The following is a 21004-nucleotide window of genomic DNA, read 5'->3' as shown; positions in this document are numbered from 1 at the left end:
AATATGCGTTTTATAGGGAAAATAATATTTCCATTCAAATGGCAATTATCAGATGATTCTGTTTGAGTGACCATTTTCAGTCATAGAAGCAACATGACCCATGTCGCAAAGAGGCATTCAGGATATTGTATAAATTCCAACCACGGTTGTCAAGCAGTGGTCAGCAACAGATGCAAAGACACACACACATATACATACAATGTACACACACGCACATTTATACAGGGTGGTTCAAAAGTAGGGGGTCAGTAAATAACATTTACTGTCCACCTACTTTTGGACCAACTGTATACATACACATATGTATACATACATACACACGCACACACACACACATATATACACATACAGATATACACACATACATACATATATATATACACATACATACATATATATACACACACAGATATACTTATATATATACACACACAGATATACATACATATATATATATATACACACACAGATATACATACACACACACACACACACACACACATATATATATATATACACACACACACACACAGAGATATATATGTGCAATTCAATGAACAATTAAAAAAAAAACAAATGTGAAGACGTGTACGAAAAATATATTAGCATGATGATGATGCTTGGTGAAAGGAGAGAATTTAACATTTTGAGCATAGCTCTTTGTTGGAAAGGAAAAAGGAAAAAATCCAAAGAAAGAAGAAAAAAAAAAAATCGCCAACAGCCCATGTATAGCTACATTTCTGAGGCTATATAGGCATATATATATATATATATATATATATATATATATATATCTATCTATCAGGTGGGCTTACTTCAGTTTCCGTCTAGCAAATCCATTCACAAGGCTTTGGTCGGCCTGAGGCTACCGTAGAAGACACTTGCCCAAGGTGCCACGCAGTGGGACTGAACCGGGAACCATGCGGTTGGGAAGCAAGCTTCTTACCACACAGCCATACACTACAAAGGAAAGAAAAACAAAAGAACATACTCTAATCCATCAAAGAAGGTAGAGACAGTCCATTGATGCCATTCCCACATAATGACACATAAACACAAACCTTGAAGGATTCCTTGGCAAAGTCCCCTTCTTCTCGGATCTTACACAGTTCTTCTTCACCTTCTATGGCCTGCGACCGATACATATCGGACATTGTCTTGACTTGCTGGAGTTCGAATCGCAGGTTCTGCAGAAATGATGTTTAAAATATGAAACGTAATGACTGACTTTCGTTGACAGGAAAAACACCCAAAAACACAAAATGACCAGACACACACACACACTCTCGCTCTCTCTGGAGATTTTAAGATCTCCAACTTCAGACATGCAACACAGCACTATTCTAACGCATGTTGTTGTTGGCACTCCGTCGCTTACGACGTCGAGGGTTCCAGTTGATCCGATCAACGGAACAGCCTGCTGAGCACTCCACAGACAATTGTACCCTTAATGTAGTTCTCGGGGATATTCAGCGTGACACAGTGTGTGACGAAGCTGACCCTTTGAATTACAGGCACAACAGAAACAGGAAGAAAGAATGAGAGAAAGTTGTGGTGGAAGAGTACAGCAGGGTTCACCACCATCCCCTGCCGGAGCCTCGTGGAGCTTTAGGTGTTTTCCCGGTCTGGGAATCGAAACCGCGATCCTATGACCGCGAGTCCGCTGCCCTAACCACTGGGCCATTGCGCCTCCACTCTAACACATACACACAGACCATACAACAGATCACACACACACACAAACACCACATGCATATACACACACAGGCCATACAACACACACAGAGCATACAATACCACACGCACCAGTCACACATAGGCCATACAACACCACACGCACACACCATATAATATTTCACGGTCTCCCTTCAAAGCTCAGACTTCAATCGCCAGCCCATCACTACAGGGCCCTACACTCTGTGCCCCTCACAACAAAGTGTCCAAACATTATGCAACCAGTCATAAACAAGTACCCAGTTACGAGCCAGTGCTGAAAAGTTCCTGGCTTTGGGTAAAAGAAAATACAGGAGAATCAGTTAATTATGATTTTATCCAACATATTCCCCTCTCAAATTCACACACTTATTGCAGCAGTCCTTCAAGTTTTCTAAGCCCTGTAAAAGAATTCAGAAGGTTGGGCCTTCAACTAAGCCCTTTGTGATACTCTTTAAGCCATGAATTTCTTGATACCCCCCCTCCATATATGTGTGTGTGTGTGTGTGTGTGTATGGTAAATGAAAGAGAGAAGATGGAATATACAAGACTTTATTATTAATCACAGCATACACACACACACACATACATATAGGAGGGGCTGCTGGAAAGTTCCTGGCTTTGGGTAAAAGAAACTACAGGAGAATCAGTTAATTATGATTTCATTGAAAATATTCCCCTCTCAGATTCACACACTTATTGCAGTGGTCCTTCGGGTTTTCTAAGCCCTGTAAAAGAATTCGGAAGGTATTGCATGCAATAATGTGGGCCCAGGATTGTGGAACCAACTCTAAGCCCCTACTGACTCCAGCTCTATTCTAACAGTTTTAGCCAGTAACACTAACTGCTATACTATACATTAGATAATGTAGTCCTAGATACACTACACCTGAATAAAAGATGGGATCGTCACAGTTGGAACGTCTTTGATCATAGGTTTTGTCTGGATCAGGACTGACCTGATGTGATGGGTAAATAGCTACTGCTACTACTACTACCACTGGTAAAGACAACCTTTCGATCATGAATGACCATGGGATTGCACCTAGAAAGTTCCCCTCTGAGGAACAAGTCTGAGCAAGATTGTCTGTGAAAGACCAGCAGTCGGCCATATATACCAGCCTCACCTCCTTTCCACACCACAGATGTTATCCAAGGGAAAGGCAAAGGGGCCGGTACAGCTTGGCACCTATGACGTCGCAACTCATTTGTACAGCTGAGTTAACTGGAGCAACGTGAAATAAAGAAGTCTTGCTCAAGGACACAACACACAGCCCAGTCCGGGAATTGAACTCATTACTTCACGATTGCTACTAACCTGTATCTCTTCAAGTAGTTCCTGGTCTTTATTCTCTGTAAACTGCATCCCAATACCACAAACATCAACGCCAACATGGTGGGTTGCAGTCGCAGCACGTCTGGTGCAGCTGTTGCATGCGCCATGCTTGTTACAGCAGTGGTGGTGTCCGTCAGCGATGTCCTTCGTCGCTGGGGCGATGCTGCTGGTTGCCATGGCAGTCTTCCTCTGTGTCGCTGTTGTGTGGTGGCAATGATGCTTGGACCATTCCTGCAGCTTGTCCAAATGCTGCAGCAACTCGTCCTTCTCAGCCATCCACTCGCGTTCATTGGTGCGCTGGGTGTAGCGCTGTTGCAGAAACTGCTTTGTGGTGTCGTACAAGAGTTCCTGGGTCTTCTGGAGTCTGGACACAAAAAAAAACGACAATAACAATAATAATATTAATAATAATAATAATAACAATGGTATCAAATTTTGCTACAAGGGCAGCCATTTTAGGGGAAGGGAGGAGTTGATTACATCGACATAGTATGCAACTGGTACCTAATTCAATAACCCCGGAAGGTTGAAAAGCAAGGTTGACCTCGGTGGAATTTGAACTCAGAATGTAGCAACAGACAAAATATTGCTAAGCATTTTCCCTGGCATGTTAACGACTCTGCCAGATTACCACCATAATAATAACCCTTTTTAATAAAAGCACAAGGCCTGGAATTTTGGAGGAGGGGCCAGTCGATTACATCAACCCCAGTACGCAACTGGTACTCAATTTATTGATCCCAAAAGGATGAAAGGCAAAGTCGACCTCAGTGGAATTTGAACTCAGAACACAGCGACGGATGAAATGCTCTTAAGCATTTTGCCCATCGTGCTAACGATTCTGTCAGCTCACCACCCTAATAATAATAATAATAATAATAATGATGGTTTCAAATTTTGCCTCAAGGGCAGGCATTTGAGGTGGGAGGATAAATTTCTAACAATTGAAACAAAATCTGCAATTTAACCCTTTTGATACTGACCCGGCTGAAACCATCTCTGGCTCTGTAGTACAAATGTCTTGTTTTCATAAGTTTTGAATTAAAATCTTCCACCGAACCTTAGTCACAATTTATGTTCCTAACACCAGCTGAATGATAACGAAGTTATTTTACTAAATTCTTTGTTATATTTAAAATTAATTGAAAGAATCACAGAGCATCTCAACAGAAATATGGTAACAAATAAGGTTAAAGACAGTCAAATGAGCCTTCAATTTGCACAAGATTTGGCTGCTATTTCTAACAATTGAAACAAAATCTGCAAATTAACCCTTTTGATACCAACCTGGCTGAAACCGGTTCTGGCTTTGTATTACAAATGTCTTGTTTTCAGAAGTTTTGAATTAAAATCTTCCACCAAACCTTAGTCACAATTTATGTTCCTAACACCAGTTGAATGATAACGAAGTTATTTTACTAAATTCTTTGTTATATTGAAAATTAATTGCAAAAAAAAAAAAAAAAAAAAAAGAACATCTCAAAATAAATACAGTTAATGGCCTTTCAATGTATATTGAGTTTCTCTGTTCTAGGAGTGAGAAAGACATTCGGCAAAAAATGGGAATAAAATTGAAAGAAATAATAACCATCATCATTTACTGTCTGCCTTTCATGCTGGCATGGGTTGGAAGCCTTTCATGTGTGTGTTTTTACATAATATAGTGGTTTGGCAAAAGAGACTGATAGAATAAGCACCTGGCTTTACATTCTGAGTTTAAATTTCGTCAAGGTAGACTTTGCCAGTCATACTTTCAGTGTCAATAGAAATATGCACAAATTGAGTACCATAGTTGACGGAACTGACTCACCCTTGTCCCCCAGATTTCAGCCACTTACTAGAAAGGATTATCATTATTATTATTATTATTAATAATAATAATAAGGCGGTGAGCTGGCAGAATCATTCTTAGTGGTATTTCGTCTGCCGCTACGTTCTGAGTTCAAACTCCACCGAGGTCAGCTTTGCCTTTCATCCTTTCGGGGCCATTAAATCAAGTACCAGTGAAATACTGGGGCTAATGTAATTGACAGGTCCCCTCCATTAAAATTTCTGGTCTTGTACCTATAGTCAAAAGGATTATTATTATCATTATTATTAATAATAATAATAATAATGATATTACGAAATAGAGATTCCTTACTTTTCGAGAAGGACTTCAATCTTTCTCTCGTCCCGTTTCCGGCGAGCATCTTCTTCCATCTGTTTCTCATATCTGTCAGCAAAGAGGCTTGCAATATGCTCTTTGGAATTCTTCGTCTGTTCTTCCAGTTGTGACTGAAGACGTTCGATCTGCATTGACAAAATCTTGTTGTCCTGACGAAGACTCTCACACAAACACTTTGTCTCACATGATTTCTTCTTCTTCACTCCTAGAATACAGAAAATATTATGTGTGTGTGTGTGTGTGCGTGCGTGTGTGTGTGTATATAATAATAATATTAGGGATAAAATCCAAAATTACAGGTAAAAACTCAATTAAAATCAATTTATTAAAAATTAAAATTAAATTAAGTTTCACAGAGTAAAATATATATAAATATATAGTTTTAGGGAAAAGGACCAAGGTTTATGAACTCATCGATGAAAATCCACTGTCACATATAGAAAAATTAATAAGTAAAAGCACAATAAATAAGTATAATATAATGCAAAGTAAATATCATAAGATAATGATAGTAAAATGACTACACGTGTCTCAATAGAATTGATTTTCGATAGTTTTAATCGATTTAAATTTCCTTTCTATTTGAAAATTAGTTATGAAACACGTGTAGTCATTTTATTATCTTTATCTTATGATATTTACTTTGTATTATATTATACTTATTTATTGTGTTTTTAATTATTAATTTTTCTATATGTGACAGTGGATTTTCATCGATGAGTTCATGAAACTTGGTTCTTTTCCCTAAAACTATATATATACTATATATATATATATATACATATATATATAAAATCAAAATAAGCAACACAGATTTTAAAGATGATTGCAGTACGCACGTTTCATGCTACTCCATTTATTTAAGTAATGCGAGCATTACATTAAATGCAATATGTAGAGCAATCTTCAGTTGCACAAGAATATAGAAAATTATAGCAGAATGGACATATTATAATTGTGGCAACATTTAAAATCTAAGTGGGAAGAAGAATACATAAAAATCCATCTTGACATAGCCAAGGCTAGCATGCTAGTAATTAATTCTAGGTAGAATTCTAACTGTCTCTGATTTTGTCTCTTATCTAGTGGCTCAAAGTATAAGGGGGCAATCAACCTTTCTCTTTTAAGGAAAGGGAAGGTGTAAGCATTATACATGGATATGGTTACAAAGATTTCTCTGGTCAGAGTGGTGGCACAATTTTAGGTTGGGGTCTTTTACTGCTATCATATTAAGCATCTCGGTCAACAGGGCTTTTTCTTTAGTCTGAATAAAACATCAGTATTGTTTTACATATACTAAGTATCAAAAACTTATCATCATCATCATCATCGTCATCATTTAAAGTCCGCTTTCCATGCTAGCATGGGTTGGACGATTTGACTGAGGACTAGTGAAACCAGATGGCTACACCAGGCTCCAATCTGATTTGGCAGAGTTTCTACAGCTGGATGCCCTTCCTAACGCCAACCACTCCGAGAATGTAGTGGGTGCTTTTACGTGCCACCGGTACGAAGGCCAGTCAGGCGGTACTGGCAACGGCCACGCTCAAAATGGTGTATTTTACGTGCCACCTGCACAGGAGCCAGTTCGGCGGCACTGGCAATGATCTCGCTTGAATGTCTTTACACGTGCCATCTGGCACAAGTGCCAGGAAGGCGATGCTGGGCACAGGTGCCATTGACGGTTTCGCTTTCACTTGCCCCAACAGGTCTTCGCAAGTCGAGTTTCGTGTCCAATGAAGGAGATGACGTTGGCATGGGTGCCAGTCGAATTTAGTTCGATTTCGATTTCACTTGCCTCAACAGGTCTTTGCAAGCGGTATTTAGTGTCCAATGAAGGAAGGTACACATAAGTGGGCTGGCTGAGGCCTTAGATTTAGGTCTCACTTGGCTTGCCGGGTCTTCTCACGCACAGCATATTTCCAAAGGTCTCGGTCAGAAGTCATCGCCTCGGTGAGGCCTGAACTCAGAACGTAGCAACAGGTGAAATACCGCGAAGCATTTCGTTCAGCATGCGATTCTACCAGCTCAACGCCTTTATAATGATAATGGTCATCTTGAGTCCAAGAAAGATGGATTTAGGCCCTTGTGTGAGTTCAAAGGCTGAAGTCAGACCCACAGATAGGGTTACGGATCAGACAAGGAACATCACTCGTCTGGATGGGTGCAGACCTCTCGGTGTTTCTCACGATTTTCTCTCAAATATTGCATATGCCAAATGGTTTGGAAGCAGAGACAGAGAGAGACAGAGAGAGAGAAAGAGATAGGGAGTGGGTGAACAAGGGAGGGAAGGAGTGAGAAGTGTTCAGATACCAACCTTGGTTCTCACTCTTAGCAGCCTGGCTACTGTCAACATTCTTAGAGTATTTCTGCTCAATGATGGCCATAGCTGGAGGTTCCTTATGGAAATAAGTCACCTCTCCCTCTGGGTAGCCTCCCAGGCTCAAAAGGTGCTGGATTTTCTGTTTATCTTCAAGCTCCCTCAGCTGAAATGACAAAAGAGAGGAAGGTGGCCGTTAATATTAAATGGCCCTTGTGGAGATACACACAAGACATTCCACCTGTGACCATCCCATCTTTTATTCAGGCATAGTGTACCTAGGACTATATTATCTAATGTATAGTATAGGAGTTAGTATTAGTGGTTATAGTTGTTGTTGTTGTTTAGCCCAAGGTCAGTCCTGATCCAGACAGGCCTATGATCAAAGACGATCCACCTGTGATCATCCCACCTTATATTCAGGTATAGTGTATCTAGGACTACATTATCTAATGTATCGTATAGGAGTTAGTATTAGTGGCTATAGTTTTAGCCCCAGGTCAGTCCTGATCCAGACAGACATATGACCAAAGATGTTCCAATTGTGACCATCCCATCTTTTATTCAGGCATAGTGTATCTAGGACTACATTATCTAATGTATCGTATAGGAGTTAGTATTAGTGGCTATAGTTTTAGCCCCAGGTCAGTCCTGATCCAGACAGACCTATGACCAAAGATGTTCCAATTGTGACCATCCCATCTTTTATTCAGGCATAGTGTATCTAGGACTACATTATCTAATGTATAGTATAGGAGTTAGTATCAGTGGTTCTATAGTTGCAGTGTTTAACCCAAAGTCAATCCTGATGCAAAGTTTGCATTCTTTATTTCTTATTTTTTTTAAACTGAGTAAAAAATTTAGAGTGTTGAATTAAAGGAGATTTGCCTCCTATTTCTAGCAGGCTTACAAAAGTGGTCAGTAAGTCTACGGTACCTTCAAACGGTCATTCTCTGCATAGAGCCGCAACACATGGTCTTTCTCCTGGTACAGGAAAAGCTGCATGTCACTGAGAGCTTGTTGCAGTTCCACAATCTCACCCTCTCGCTGCCGGATCTCCCATTGCAGTTTGCCCTAGGATGGAAATTAAACAACTGCTTTATATATGTGTGTATATATATATATATTAATATTATCTCAGTTTAAAAAAAACTTTGACAATGTAAATATGTTAATAGTTACCATGGGTAGCAATAATCACACAAAAAAAAAAAAAACAGGATATCACATCCGTTTTATAGGTAGAGATACCAAGTTGAAGTGATGCATTTTGAGTAGATATGAATAATAATAAATGGAGCAAAACGCATATAAATAAAAGTTCCTTTAATTCCTACACATGTTTCAAAATATATGTGCGCTCTCCTCCAAAGAAGTAAGAGCTGCTGGAATTCCACATATATTCATCGTCAGGGAACCGACATACAGAAGCAAGACAAATGCGAAATGACTTACTTGGCCATGTAATATTATAACTCGTAAGTTACCTCATCATTTCGCATTTGTCTTGCTTTTATATGTTGATTCCCTGACGATGAATATATGTGGAATTCCAGCAGCTCTTACTTCTTTGGAGTAGAGTACACATATATTTTGAAACATGTGTAGGAATGAAAGGAACTTTTATTTATATGCGTTTTGGTCCATTTATTATTATTCATATATATATATATATATATATATATATATCAAAGGCAGGTTAACTAGCAAGTTAGTTTTTGTTTGTGGCAGATGTTCAGGTGCAATAAAGACTGTAAACAAACAGGAAACAACTTCTATCTCATTCCAGGGTGAAAAACTAGAGGTAGTCGATAGCTTCCACTATCTGGGCGACCAAGTTAGTAGTGGGGGTGGGTGCGCTGAAAGTGTAGCTGCTAGAATAAGAATAGCCTGGGCAAAGTTTAGAGAGCTCTTACCCCTGCTGGCGACAAAGGGACTCTCACTCGGAGTAAAAGGCAGACTGTATGACGCATGCGTACGAACAACCATGCTACATGGCAGTGAAACATGGGCTGTAACTGCTGAGGACATACGTAAGCTCGCAAGGAATGAAGCCAGTATGCTCCGTTGGATGTGTAATGTCAATGTGAATACCCGTCAGAGTGTAAGTATCTTGAGAGAAAAGCTGAACATTAGAAGCATCAGTTGTGGCGTGCAAGAGAGACGATTGCGCTGGTATGGACATGTGGTGAGAATGGAGGAGGATAGCTGCGTGAAAAAGTGCCACACCCTAACAGTTGAGGGAACCCGTGGAAGAGGTAGGCCCAGGAAGACCTGGGCTGAGGTGGTGAGGCAAGACCTTCGTACATTGGGCCTCACCGAGGCGATGACTACTGACCGAGACCTTTGGAAATGTGCTGTGCGTGAGAAGACCCGGCAAGCCAAGTAAGATCGTTGCCAGTGCCCCTGGACTGGCTCTTGTGCGGGTGGCACATGAGATGCACCATTTTGAGTGTGGCCGTTGCCAGTACCGCCTGACTGGCTCGCGTAGGATTTTTGAGTGAGATCGTTGCCAGTGCCCCTGGACTGGCTTGTGCGGGTGGCACATAAAGACACCATTTCGAGCGTGGCCGTTTTCGTGCGGGTGACACGTAAAAGCACCCACTACACTCTCTGAGTGGTTGGCGTTAGGAAGGGCATCCAGCTGTAGAAACTCTGCCAAATTAGATTGGAGCCTGGTGTTGCCATCCGGTTTCACCAGTCCTCAGTCAAATCGTCCAACCCATGCTAGCATGGAAAGCGGACGTTAAACAACGACGATGATGATGATGATATATACACCGTAAATCCTCGAGTATAGTCCGCCCTTGAGTATAATACGCAAGGGATTTTTAGGGGCCTGTACCTCTGAAAAAGCTAAACCTTGTGTATAATACGCACTCCTTCTCTAACTTGAGTCCAGGAGGTCTATATAACGTCCTTGGTTTGTAAACGTATATATGGTGACGTCCTTTATTATTATTGTATATATAACATAATGCAAATGTGTAGTTTTTTTGTGCACTTTTTTTGCAGAAAATAAAGAAATAACAGTAATAACATCAGGGAAAATAAATATTAAGTAAATTGCCTTTACATATTTATCACTATCAGTTACAAGCCTGACATCATAAAATGCGTCTGAATAAACATTGCCGGACAGCAAATAGAGACTCGGACATTGCTTAGAAAATATTTTTCATTTTTAACCTCGTATATAGTACGCACAAAAGGGATTTTGACCTTTAAATTTTGGGGGGAAAATGCGGATTATACTCGAGGATTTACAATATATAACAGAATACAAAAAAATGGGACAAGAATGCAACAGGCGACAACAAGACATCCAGACGGTTAGATGATTCAAAAAGGGACAAGAAAAAACAAGGATGGGTCATTTGGAGTTTTCTTTCGTCAGTCAAGTTCCAGATTATCTTTGCAGGCAAAATGCTTAGCGGGTATTTTGTCTGCAGTTACGTTGAGTTCAAATTTCGCCGAGGTTGACTTTTCTTTTCATCCTTTTGGGGTCGATAAATTAAGTACCAGTCAAGTACTGGAGTCGATGTGATCAACTATCCCTCACCCAACAAATTTCAGGCCCTGTGCCTTACCATGAAGCATTTCGCCCAGCGTGCTATTTCATCTGCCACTACATTCAGAGTTCAAATTCCGCCGAGGTCAACTTTGCCTTTCATTCTTTCAGGATCGATAAATTAAGTACCAGTCAAGTACTGGGGTCGATGTGATCAACTATCCCTCTCTCCACAAATTTCAGGCCATGTGCCTATAGTAGAAAAGTTTATCATTAAGGTGGTGAGCAGGCAGAATCGGTAGCACGCTGGGCGAAACGCTTTGTGGTATTTCATCTACCACTACATTCCGAGTTCAAATTCCGCAGAGGTTAACTTTGCCTTTCATCCTTCCGAGGTCAATTAAATAAGTACCAGTTACGTACTGGGGATCGATGTAATCGACTTAATCCCTTCCCCAAAATTTGAAGCCTTGTGCTTCCAGTAAAAAGAATTGTTTTAATGTCTATATTTTTCCATTCTTGCATCAGAGGGAATTGGTCAAAAGAGGTTTTCTTTGGCCGATTGCTCTTTCTGTCCCCAAACACAACACCATTTCCCATGGCTGGACAGGTTTTCACGAAATACCAAGTTTCAAATTTTGACACAGGGCCAGCAATTTCGGGCAAGGGGAGATAAGTAGACTGCAACGGTCCCACTACTCAAACTGATTCTTATTTAACCGACCTTGGTAGGATTTGAACTTTACTCTCTCTTTTACTCGTTTCAGTCTTTTGACTGGGGCCATGCTGGAGCACTGCCTTTAGTCGAGCAAATCGACTCCAGGACTTATTCTTTGGAAGCCTAGTACTTATTCTATAGGTCTCTTTTGCTGAACCGCTAAGTTATGGGGACGTAAACACACCAGCATCGGTTGTCAAGCAATGCTAGGGGGGGGGGGGAACAAACACACACACACACATATATACAACAGGCTTCTTTCAGTTTCCATCTACCAAATCCACTCACAAGGCTTTGATCGGCCCGAGGCTATAGTAGAAGACACTTGCCCAAGGTGGGACTGAATCCAGAACCATACATATATATGTGTTCATCGTCCATGGTGGTATGGGTTGTACAGTTTGACCAAGTTGAAATCCGATTTGGCATGGTTTCTACGGCTGGATGCCCTTCCTGGCGTTAACCACCCCAAGAGTGTAATGGGTGCTATTACATGCCAGCTGCATGACACCAGTATCTGTCATGACAATGATTTCCCTTGGCTTGAAGGGTCGTGTGTGTGTGTATGTGTGTCCACAACTGCTTAACAAGTTGAAGCACCAAGCCAGTGCAGCATTATCCGAACAGCCCAAAGTAAGGTGAATAAAATCAAAATAAACAACAGGATATCATGAAGTGATACAGTAAAGTTATATTAATGTGTCCAACTGATTAAAATTCTATTTATGCAACTGATGATAGCCCTGCATTTAAATTGATGTAATGATTGCGTTATTCAATTAAATGAAGCCACTTGAAACGGCCGTACTGCATCACTTCTTGATATCCTATTGCTTATTTGGATTATATATATGTATATATATGGGAGAATATACAAATAATAACAACAGACGAGGACAGGTGGTGTAAATAAAAGGATTTATATGATGGGCTTCTTTCAGTTTCTATCTACAAAATCCACCCACAAACTTTGGTGACCCTGGGGCAATAGAAGGTCCCAATGTATCATCCAATAGGAGTGAACCTGAAACCACGTGTGCGTGAAGCAATGTTTCTAACCCCACAGCCACACCAGCTTCTGACCCTTACAAAAAAAAAAAAAAAAAAAAAAAAAAGGCTCTGTTCCCTCATCAGTTCCTGGCCCTTACAAGGCTCTGTTATGACCTTGAGCTTATGTATCAACAAAACAATGACCCCCTTCACCAGCTCAACTGACCCTTACAAAATCCCAAGTTCCCATCCTGACCGTGTCTATAAAACTATGGCCTCTTCCCATGACCAGCTCCAGTCCCTTACAAAGCTCCCAGGTTCCAGCCCCTGTGTCTAAAACAGTAAATATGAAACGAGAGATACCATTTCCTCGTAGGTTTCCTTGTAGGTGTCCAAGTGGCCCATAATGCTGGTGTGTTCCTCGTTATATTCGGCGATCTTCTTACGATAAAACTCTAGAAGTTCTCTGGATGGTCTTAGTTGGCCTGCAGAGGAAATTGAACGGGAGACAATAAATGAAGGAGGCGGATAGGTAGGTGCGAGATGGTTGGAGGGGCTGAGAGAGGAAAGAAGAGGAGAGAAGCCCATCCATATCCACACACACACACACACAAACAGGATGTTGGAAAATTTCCTTGGTGTTATTTATTCATCATTATATATGTCTTATTTGCAAACCCAGGGTTCAGCAGACTGGGGTAAATTACCCCCAAACGGAGTAAAAATGAACTTCTTGGCGGGTAATGAGGATTCATTAGATGTAAGTAAAATTACAACGTGTTCCTTGTTACGACGGAATTTTTTTTTCTAGTAACACTGCATCTGTCCAATGTAACAGACATGTTTAGGAGACATCATGTCATTTTGAACTACAATTTCATCACTAAGTTGCCCATTACCCTAATTTTTTGATACACGTGTCAAAGTTGTCCATTACCCTCATTTTTGACAAGTGTCAAAGTTGTCCCTTACCCTTATTTTTTGACACGTCAAAGTTGTCCATTACCCATATTTTTTGACATGTGTCATATTTGTCCATTACTCTTATTTTTTTGACACATATCACAAAGTTGGCTTGACCTTATTTTTTGACAAATGTGTCAAAGTTGTCAGTCTTATTTTTTGACAGGTGCCAGGTTCAGTCTTGTGTGGCCCCTTGGGCAAGTATCTTCTACTCTAGCTTCAGGCCAACCAAAGCATTCTGAGTGGACTTGGTAGACAGAAACTAAAAGAAGCCCATCATGTATGTGTATATATCATCATTATTTAAGGTCCACCTTCCATGCTGGCATGGGTGGAACGGTTTTATGAGCCAGACAGGCAGAAGCCTGCACCAGACCTCTGTAACTGTCTTGGCAAGCTGGATTCCCTGCCAAACACAGCCGAATGGACTTAGTACCTTTTGCGTGGCACAAGCTCAGGCGAGGTCAGTTCTTGGAAAGGATTTTACAGCTGGATGCCCTTCCAAACGCCAGCCACTTTACAGTGTGGACTGGGTGCTTTCAAGTGGTACCTGCACTGACAGGGCCACCAAGAACTTGCAAGATGAAAAGAAAAACAAAAGAAAAACCCTTATGAGAGGGGAAGGGGGCGATCCCATGTTGGATGTACATGTATATAAATGTGTGCGTGTTCCCATCATATATATATATATATATACATACATATATATATATGTATGTATGCATGTATAAATAACTGTGTGTGTGTGTGTTAGTACCCACCACCACCACCGTTTGAAAACTGATGTTGGTATATTTATGTGCATGTAAATCAGCAGTACAGCAGAAAAGACCAATAAAACTTCTTCAAGCTGGTGACCCAGCATGGCCGCAGTCAAATGGCTGAAACAATATATATATATATATATATACATACACACACACATAAATATATTAAATGATATATATACACAGAGTTATTTCCCTTTGCAAGATTTAGTTTTCCTGTGTACCGTGTGGGTTTAAAATCAGGCTTGGGGTAAAAAAAAAAAAGAAAAAAAAGACCTAGTTTTTTTTTATTTTTAGATTGTGTTGAGAAAAAGAGACATTGACAAGAGGAACGGGAAATAGGGACAGGCTGAAGTGATGCGATAAAAAAGGGAATAAAATTACAAGAAAAACAGCATCTACTTACTAAGTCTTTCGTCAATACTTGGTAAAGGGTGACTAGGAGGGGTGGCCGCACTTGCTTTGTTGTTGGGTTGTCTGCTGCTCTTTGTCACCTCCCGACTTGCTCCTCGTTCAATGACATCTTCATCTCCACTAGCCACAGCAGGATCCACATTCTTCTTGCGAATCGTTACCATATTTGTCTTAACTGCTCTTTCGCCCTTCTTTCTCTCCTCTGCTGATAACCCTCCCCTTTTTGATTTCTTCGTCTCCTTGTCTTTCACGTCCTCCCTCAATTTACTCGTCTTTGTCCCCTTGCCTTCTTTTGTCATCGCTTTTTGTGGCACCGTCATTTGTCTGCTGTCCGCAGCTCGGGTCAACTGACCGTGGATATTGCCATCTAGGTCCGCCAGGAAGCGGCGATGCTGTCGAGAGGGTAATGTATGCACGGTGACCTTTTTTGAAGGCCCTGTCCTGCCAAGAAGCAGGTCAAGCTCTCGTCTCATACAAACAATATCATTGTCCTCATCAGCATCATCAACATTGTCATTATAATCTACGCCATCACCTTCACCATCATCCCCAGGGTGGTAGTGGCGATGGTCAGGATGATGGTCAATGATGTCTGTAGCACCATTGTCAAGGTGACCCAGTTTATCTTGACAGTCGGGGTCCTGCTTGTCCCCTAATCCACTGCCATAATTTTCCTTCTCCCAGTCGTCGTCGTCATCATCTACCACAAGAGCGTTTGAAGATTTGTTCAAGTACACAAGAGGGTTTTGGAGCATTTTCACAGCATAATCTTGGTCTCTGCAATGAGAGCAACAACAACAACAACAACAGTATTTTTGTACAGGAACAAAGGTAATGGGGGTGATCCAGTAAATTCATTGGCAGACAAAATTGCTTCCGACTCCCAGCCGCCCCTTAACTGCTCCCGACTCCCAGCCGCCCCTTAACTGCTCCCGACTCCCAGCCGCCCCTTAACTGCTCCCGACTCCCAGCCGCCCCTTAACTGCTCCCGACTCCCAGCCGCCCCTTAACTGCTCCCGACTCCCAGCCGCCCCTTAACTGCTCCCGACTCCCAGCCGCCCCTTAACTGCTCCCGATTCCCAGCCGCCCCTTAACTGCTCCCGACTCCCAGCCGCCCCTTAACTGCTCCCGACTCCCAGCCGCCCCTTAACTGTTTCCGACTCCCAGCCACCCCTTAACTGTTTCCGACTCCCAGCCACCCCTTAACTGCTTCTGACTCCACAATCCCTACGGGGACATAAGCACACCAGCATTGGTTGTCAAGCGATGTTGGGGAGACAAATACAGACACACACATATATATATACATATATACGACGGGCTTCTTTCTGTTTCCGTCTACCAAATCCACTCAGAAGATTTTAGTTGGCCCGAGGGTATAGTAGAAGACACTTGCCCAAGGTGCCACACAATGAGACTGAACCTAGAACCATGTGGTTTGTAAGCAAGCTTCTTACCACACAGCCACTCCTGCCCCTACATTTTGTCGGAAAGGGGGCAAAGTTTGAAATTGTATCTCTTCAAAGTCCCATACCTCAAGGGAACAGGGTAGGGACACAGAATTATTTGGGGGAATGTGACATATTTTCCTTTCTTTTGTCACAGTCGTTAGGCTACGGCTATGCTGGGGCATCACCTTGAAGGGGTTTTACTCCAATTGGCCCCAGTACTTTTTCCTTTAATTTTTTTTTAAAGCCTGGTCGTTATTCCATTGTTCATTTTTGCATGGACGTAAACAAACCAACACCGACTGTCGAGCAGTGGAGGAGGGAGTGTAAACACGGAAAGACATGCACACACACCCATAAAGGTCTTCCTTCAGTTTCCACCTACCAATCTACTCACAAGGCTTTGGTCGACTTGGGGCTGTAGTAGAAGACATTTGACCAAGATGTCACGCAGTGGCACTGAACCCATGTTTCTTAACCACACAACTTATGGAGAAATTGTTTTCTAGAATCATAATTTCATAATCATCATTTGACGTCCATTTTCCATGCTGGCATGGGTTGGACGGTTTGACGACGGCTGGTCAGTCAGAAGACCGCATCAGGCTTCACTGCCTGTTTTAGCAAGGTTTTTGCAGCTGGTTAACCCTCGTAATTTGTTGCATTAAACAGAAATATAAAAAAAAATATATTTAAAAAAAGGGACGTGTACCCTTTGAGTTTTTCGTGAGATACGGGACTTCAAAGGATAGCTATTCCAAAACTCCATCGAAGAAAAATAAGGAAGTTTTGTCCTATGTTGCACTTAGGGGTCTGTTTGAAGAATTTCGTCTTTTTCGAAAAGGTTTTGCTCAGATCCCTACACACACACACATACATACATACATACACGGCCAAGAAAAAAAACCAGAGAAACTACCAGAAAAGAAAATGGCCGCCGTTTATAAGCTCTTTGCTGTTGTGACCTACTTATGAAATAAAACAGTGTGGGGCGGGCACACACACTGTGTGCGGTCAATCGATATACTAGAAAGAGCAGTAAAATCCACTCGAAACGACAACTAAGAGAGTAAAACAAGAAAGCCATCCTAGAACCACTATTTCTGGAAGCCGTACTGGGTAGCCACGACTGGAAAGGCTTTGAGTTTAAGGTGTGGAAAGATCGCCAAGGTGCGTCTACTCAATGAAGGCTGACAATTGTTTTTTAAATAAAAAAAAAAATGCGCTGGCTCCGATGCTCCACCGACCTCAACTAACAACGACGATTTGTTTTAATAGTCGTAAGGACGAGTAATGCAAGGACAATGAAAAAGAAATGAAACAAAGAACCATTAATAATTGACAATAGCCATAAGGGAGTAGGAAAATCTGAGCAAATGGTACAAAAATGTTTGTAGCAAAGACCTCGATATTTTATCAATAGGTTTAAGAAAATTAGCAAAGCCAAAAATTAACGACAATAAAACAAAGAATGGTAGGGGACGAAGATGGCGAAGTCACACAAATGTTCCCCCCAATTAACTTTATTTACTCATAACTTTCAATCTTTTTTTGTTTTTGTTTTAATCATGAAACTTTCTATAAATACTCTTCAGGTTACGGTTATGTCGGAATTTAACATGGAAAGGTGAAAAATAAACGGGTGGGCGTACAGACGTACATACTGACACTTTCAAGTTGACATGGCTGCTTGGAATATTCCAGAAGATAACAAGGATATGAAAATGCCGTGGTCTATTTTGTTGAGTGCAATACAACATTGCAGACAATGTGACCATCATCCAACTTGTAAAGACGTGGTTACAAAATGTTCCATACAAAATGCTAAGTTCGGTTATGTCAAAGCTGCAAATTTATCAAAACCTAATGAAGAAAAGACAACGTGTCTTTAAAGTTGCCATCATCTCATCTGAAAAGACATGGCTACTTCTAATGTTCCAGAAGCTAGTTAAAATATGAAAATATCGTATGAAATACATAGCAATAATGTGACTATCACTCCCAATTTGTAAAGACCTGGAACAGGTTAACAGTGACATAAATTACGGAAAACAGGAATATTAGAAACTAATTTAGCAATATGGCAGTTTAGGAATGTGGTGGGGGTCCCCCCCCCTTCAGTTATGGCATCGACAGGTTAGCTTTAAATATATATGAGGACAATGGTTAAAAAATACTCCAGAAAATAAGATAGCAGCAGTTAAAGTTTGTAGATGTGTTAAGGTATTATCTCAAAACATGTTAACGTTGAACAACTGCGTTGGGTATTCAAAGCCATTATGCTTTTATATATATATATATATATATATATATATATAAATAAAAAATATTGGGGACAAAATCCAAAATTACAGGTAAAAACTCAATTAAAATCAATTTATAAAAAAATCAAAATTAAATTGAGCTTTATATATATATATATATATATATATATATATATATATATATGACTAAAAATAATAGACCATGGCATATCTCGCAATTCACAAAATAACAATAATTAATGATATAATAACGAGGAAATTTTAACTTAATCAAAAATATATATAATAACGATGAATTTATTGTTTTTTTCTTTCTGCTTCAGATGTCGGACATTTTAATATGGAGACCAAAAAAAAAAAAGATGACCAGAATTACAAAAGACAAAGACAAGATATTATTAAACAGAAAGACACGAGTTTAATAAAAATAATAAAAGAAAAACAATTTTCAAAGAAGGATATAAAAATATTTCTGTTTGCATCTGTAATTATATTTCATGTTTTTTATTGTCAATTAATTGAGACAAGTATTTCAAAGTTTCAAAGTGAAATAATACAAAATGATGTTCTTTTTCCTTAATTAATATGGATATTCACTTTCGTTTAGCTTGGAGTGTATTTCGTGCAATAACGAAAGCCAATATCGGATGACAGATGTGGAGAAAAGGTAAAGCAAAGAGGTGGACAAACAAACGATGATGGAGTTTAGTTTAAAGAACGATGCTTTACAATGTCGAGCAGGGATGAGAAACAGAGCAGACATTACTGTGTCGGTCGATTTTGAAAATATAAAGACATGGGAACGAAGTTTAAAAAAACCACAGCCAGAAAATAATGACACGAACGGACGGAGAAGTTAAATAGAGAACGAGAGGAGGTGAAAGAGGGAGATGTAGAAAGATTATAATACTAATGATAGAGGTAGTTAGATAGAGATAGAAAATGGAGGGAGAGAGGGTGACATTGTTACATTGGCGTGTATATGTCGGTGTTTCACACCGGGTCAGACTTGATCGAATATATGTATGATCAAACATGTTCCAGTCATGACCATCCCGTGTTTATATGTCAGGGATTATATGGCTCAATGTTTTTTTTATTTTTTTTGTTTTCATTTAAGACGATAAAATGTGATCTGAGGGAGCTCTGGCTGCTATTTCTAGCAGATCCAGTGACCACGTAGAGGCATCCTCCAATGGAGTTTAGTAAAAAAAAAAAAGGCCAGAAATGTGAGACGGAGAGGGACATTCGCCAAGTCAGCTCTAATCGAGCATAAAACAATGACCAAAGACATTCCAGCCGTGATCATCCTGACGTTTTTTCCCCGCCAAGAACCTTTCCTTTCTTTTTAAAAACAATAGGGACGTGATTTGACTGCTGTTTCTTACTGAACAAACAACCACTTAGACGCCTCGATGTTGTTTATCCGAAGCTCAGCCACCAGCGAGCAAACACCTAAGTTCAAAGGCGCTCCAGATATGACCATCACTAGCTGTTGTTCAACATAGAAAATCTAGGACTGTATAATATATCCTCGTTTAAGACAATAGAGTCCAGTTTGTGACGGTTTTGGTCGTTATTTCTCGCAAAACGTGCAACCATATAGAGACTTACTTACTCGTTCTTTAACCCCAGGTCGGTCTTGATTGATCAAAGGCGCACCAACCGTGACTAACCTGGGTTGTTTCAATTTCTTTTTTTTTTTAAATAGTATTTCTAGGACTACATTATCTATTGTATTCTTCCTATTAAAAAAAAAACACAGGGTCCCATTTGGCTGCTATTTCTAATAGAAGCTCGCTCGTCCGCTGCAGTTTAGCCCTAATCCAGCAAAGCAGAAGTTTCGTCAATAATTAATAAATCCGTTCCTTCCTTCCCCCCCCCCACTCAACATAAAATACGCAAGACTACATTATCTTGTACATCCATCCTTGTAAAACAGCTGGCTGCAATTTGAAGAACGCACATAGGAGAGGAACAGTGTGGACTTGGCCAGAATAAATCCCAGACAAACGTAGAAATTAATAAACTAAAAGGCAAAGAGAGAAATAGAGAGAGACCTGATAAATGGGAGGTGGAATATATATATATTTCTTTTTATAACAACAAACAGAGAGAGAGAGAGAGAGAAAAGGCGGAAGCTTGGTTTTCTTTTTTATTATCCAAACAATAAGCCAATATGGCCGCCGTTACGGGAAAATGCAAGATGGCAGCGCTTCGCTATTTCTACAGAATCTCTACTATGTTGCAGGTTTGGCTATGCGGAATATTGTAGTTAATTGTTCCTCAAACCACATACCATTGTCTTAAATATATTGTAAGCATCGTTATGTGTGTATGTATATATATATTATGCATATTGACTTGTACAAAAGAAGCGATGGTCACAAACG

At 40.3% G+C, this 21004-nt stretch overlaps 1 protein-coding gene across 5 annotated transcripts in view; it reads right to left on the bottom strand.

Annotated features, from left to right (window-relative positions):
• Positions 1-21004, bottom strand: part of LOC106872730 (coiled-coil domain-containing protein 77) — a 69637-nt gene that overhangs the window by 28308 nt on the left and 20325 nt on the right. For 3 of the 5 annotated variants that reach the window (XM_089345575.1, XM_089345572.1, XM_089345573.1), the window contains exons 2-8: positions 14892-15676; positions 13119-13240; positions 8473-8610; positions 7534-7702; positions 5193-5421; positions 3032-3413; positions 1062-1187 (exon numbers count right to left, since the gene is read on the bottom strand). In XM_089345575.1, coding sequence (XP_089201701.1) covers positions 1062-1187; positions 3032-3413; positions 5193-5421; positions 7534-7702; positions 8473-8610; positions 13119-13240; positions 14892-15676 — 1951 coding nt within the window. The remainder of the gene's footprint in view (positions 1-1061; positions 1188-3031; positions 3414-5192; positions 5422-7533; positions 7703-8472; positions 8611-13118; positions 13241-14891; positions 15677-21004) is intronic. The other 2 variants (XM_089345574.1, XM_014919813.3) reach the window with 1 other exon arrangement.

This window comes from Octopus bimaculoides, chromosome 29 (genome assembly GCF_046866305.1).
Source record: "Octopus bimaculoides isolate indiv1 chromosome 29, ASM4686630v1, whole genome shotgun sequence".
NCBI lineage: Eukaryota > Metazoa > Mollusca > Cephalopoda > Octopoda > Octopodidae > Octopus > Octopus bimaculoides.
This window is presented reverse-complemented; position numbering and strand designations above follow the sequence as displayed.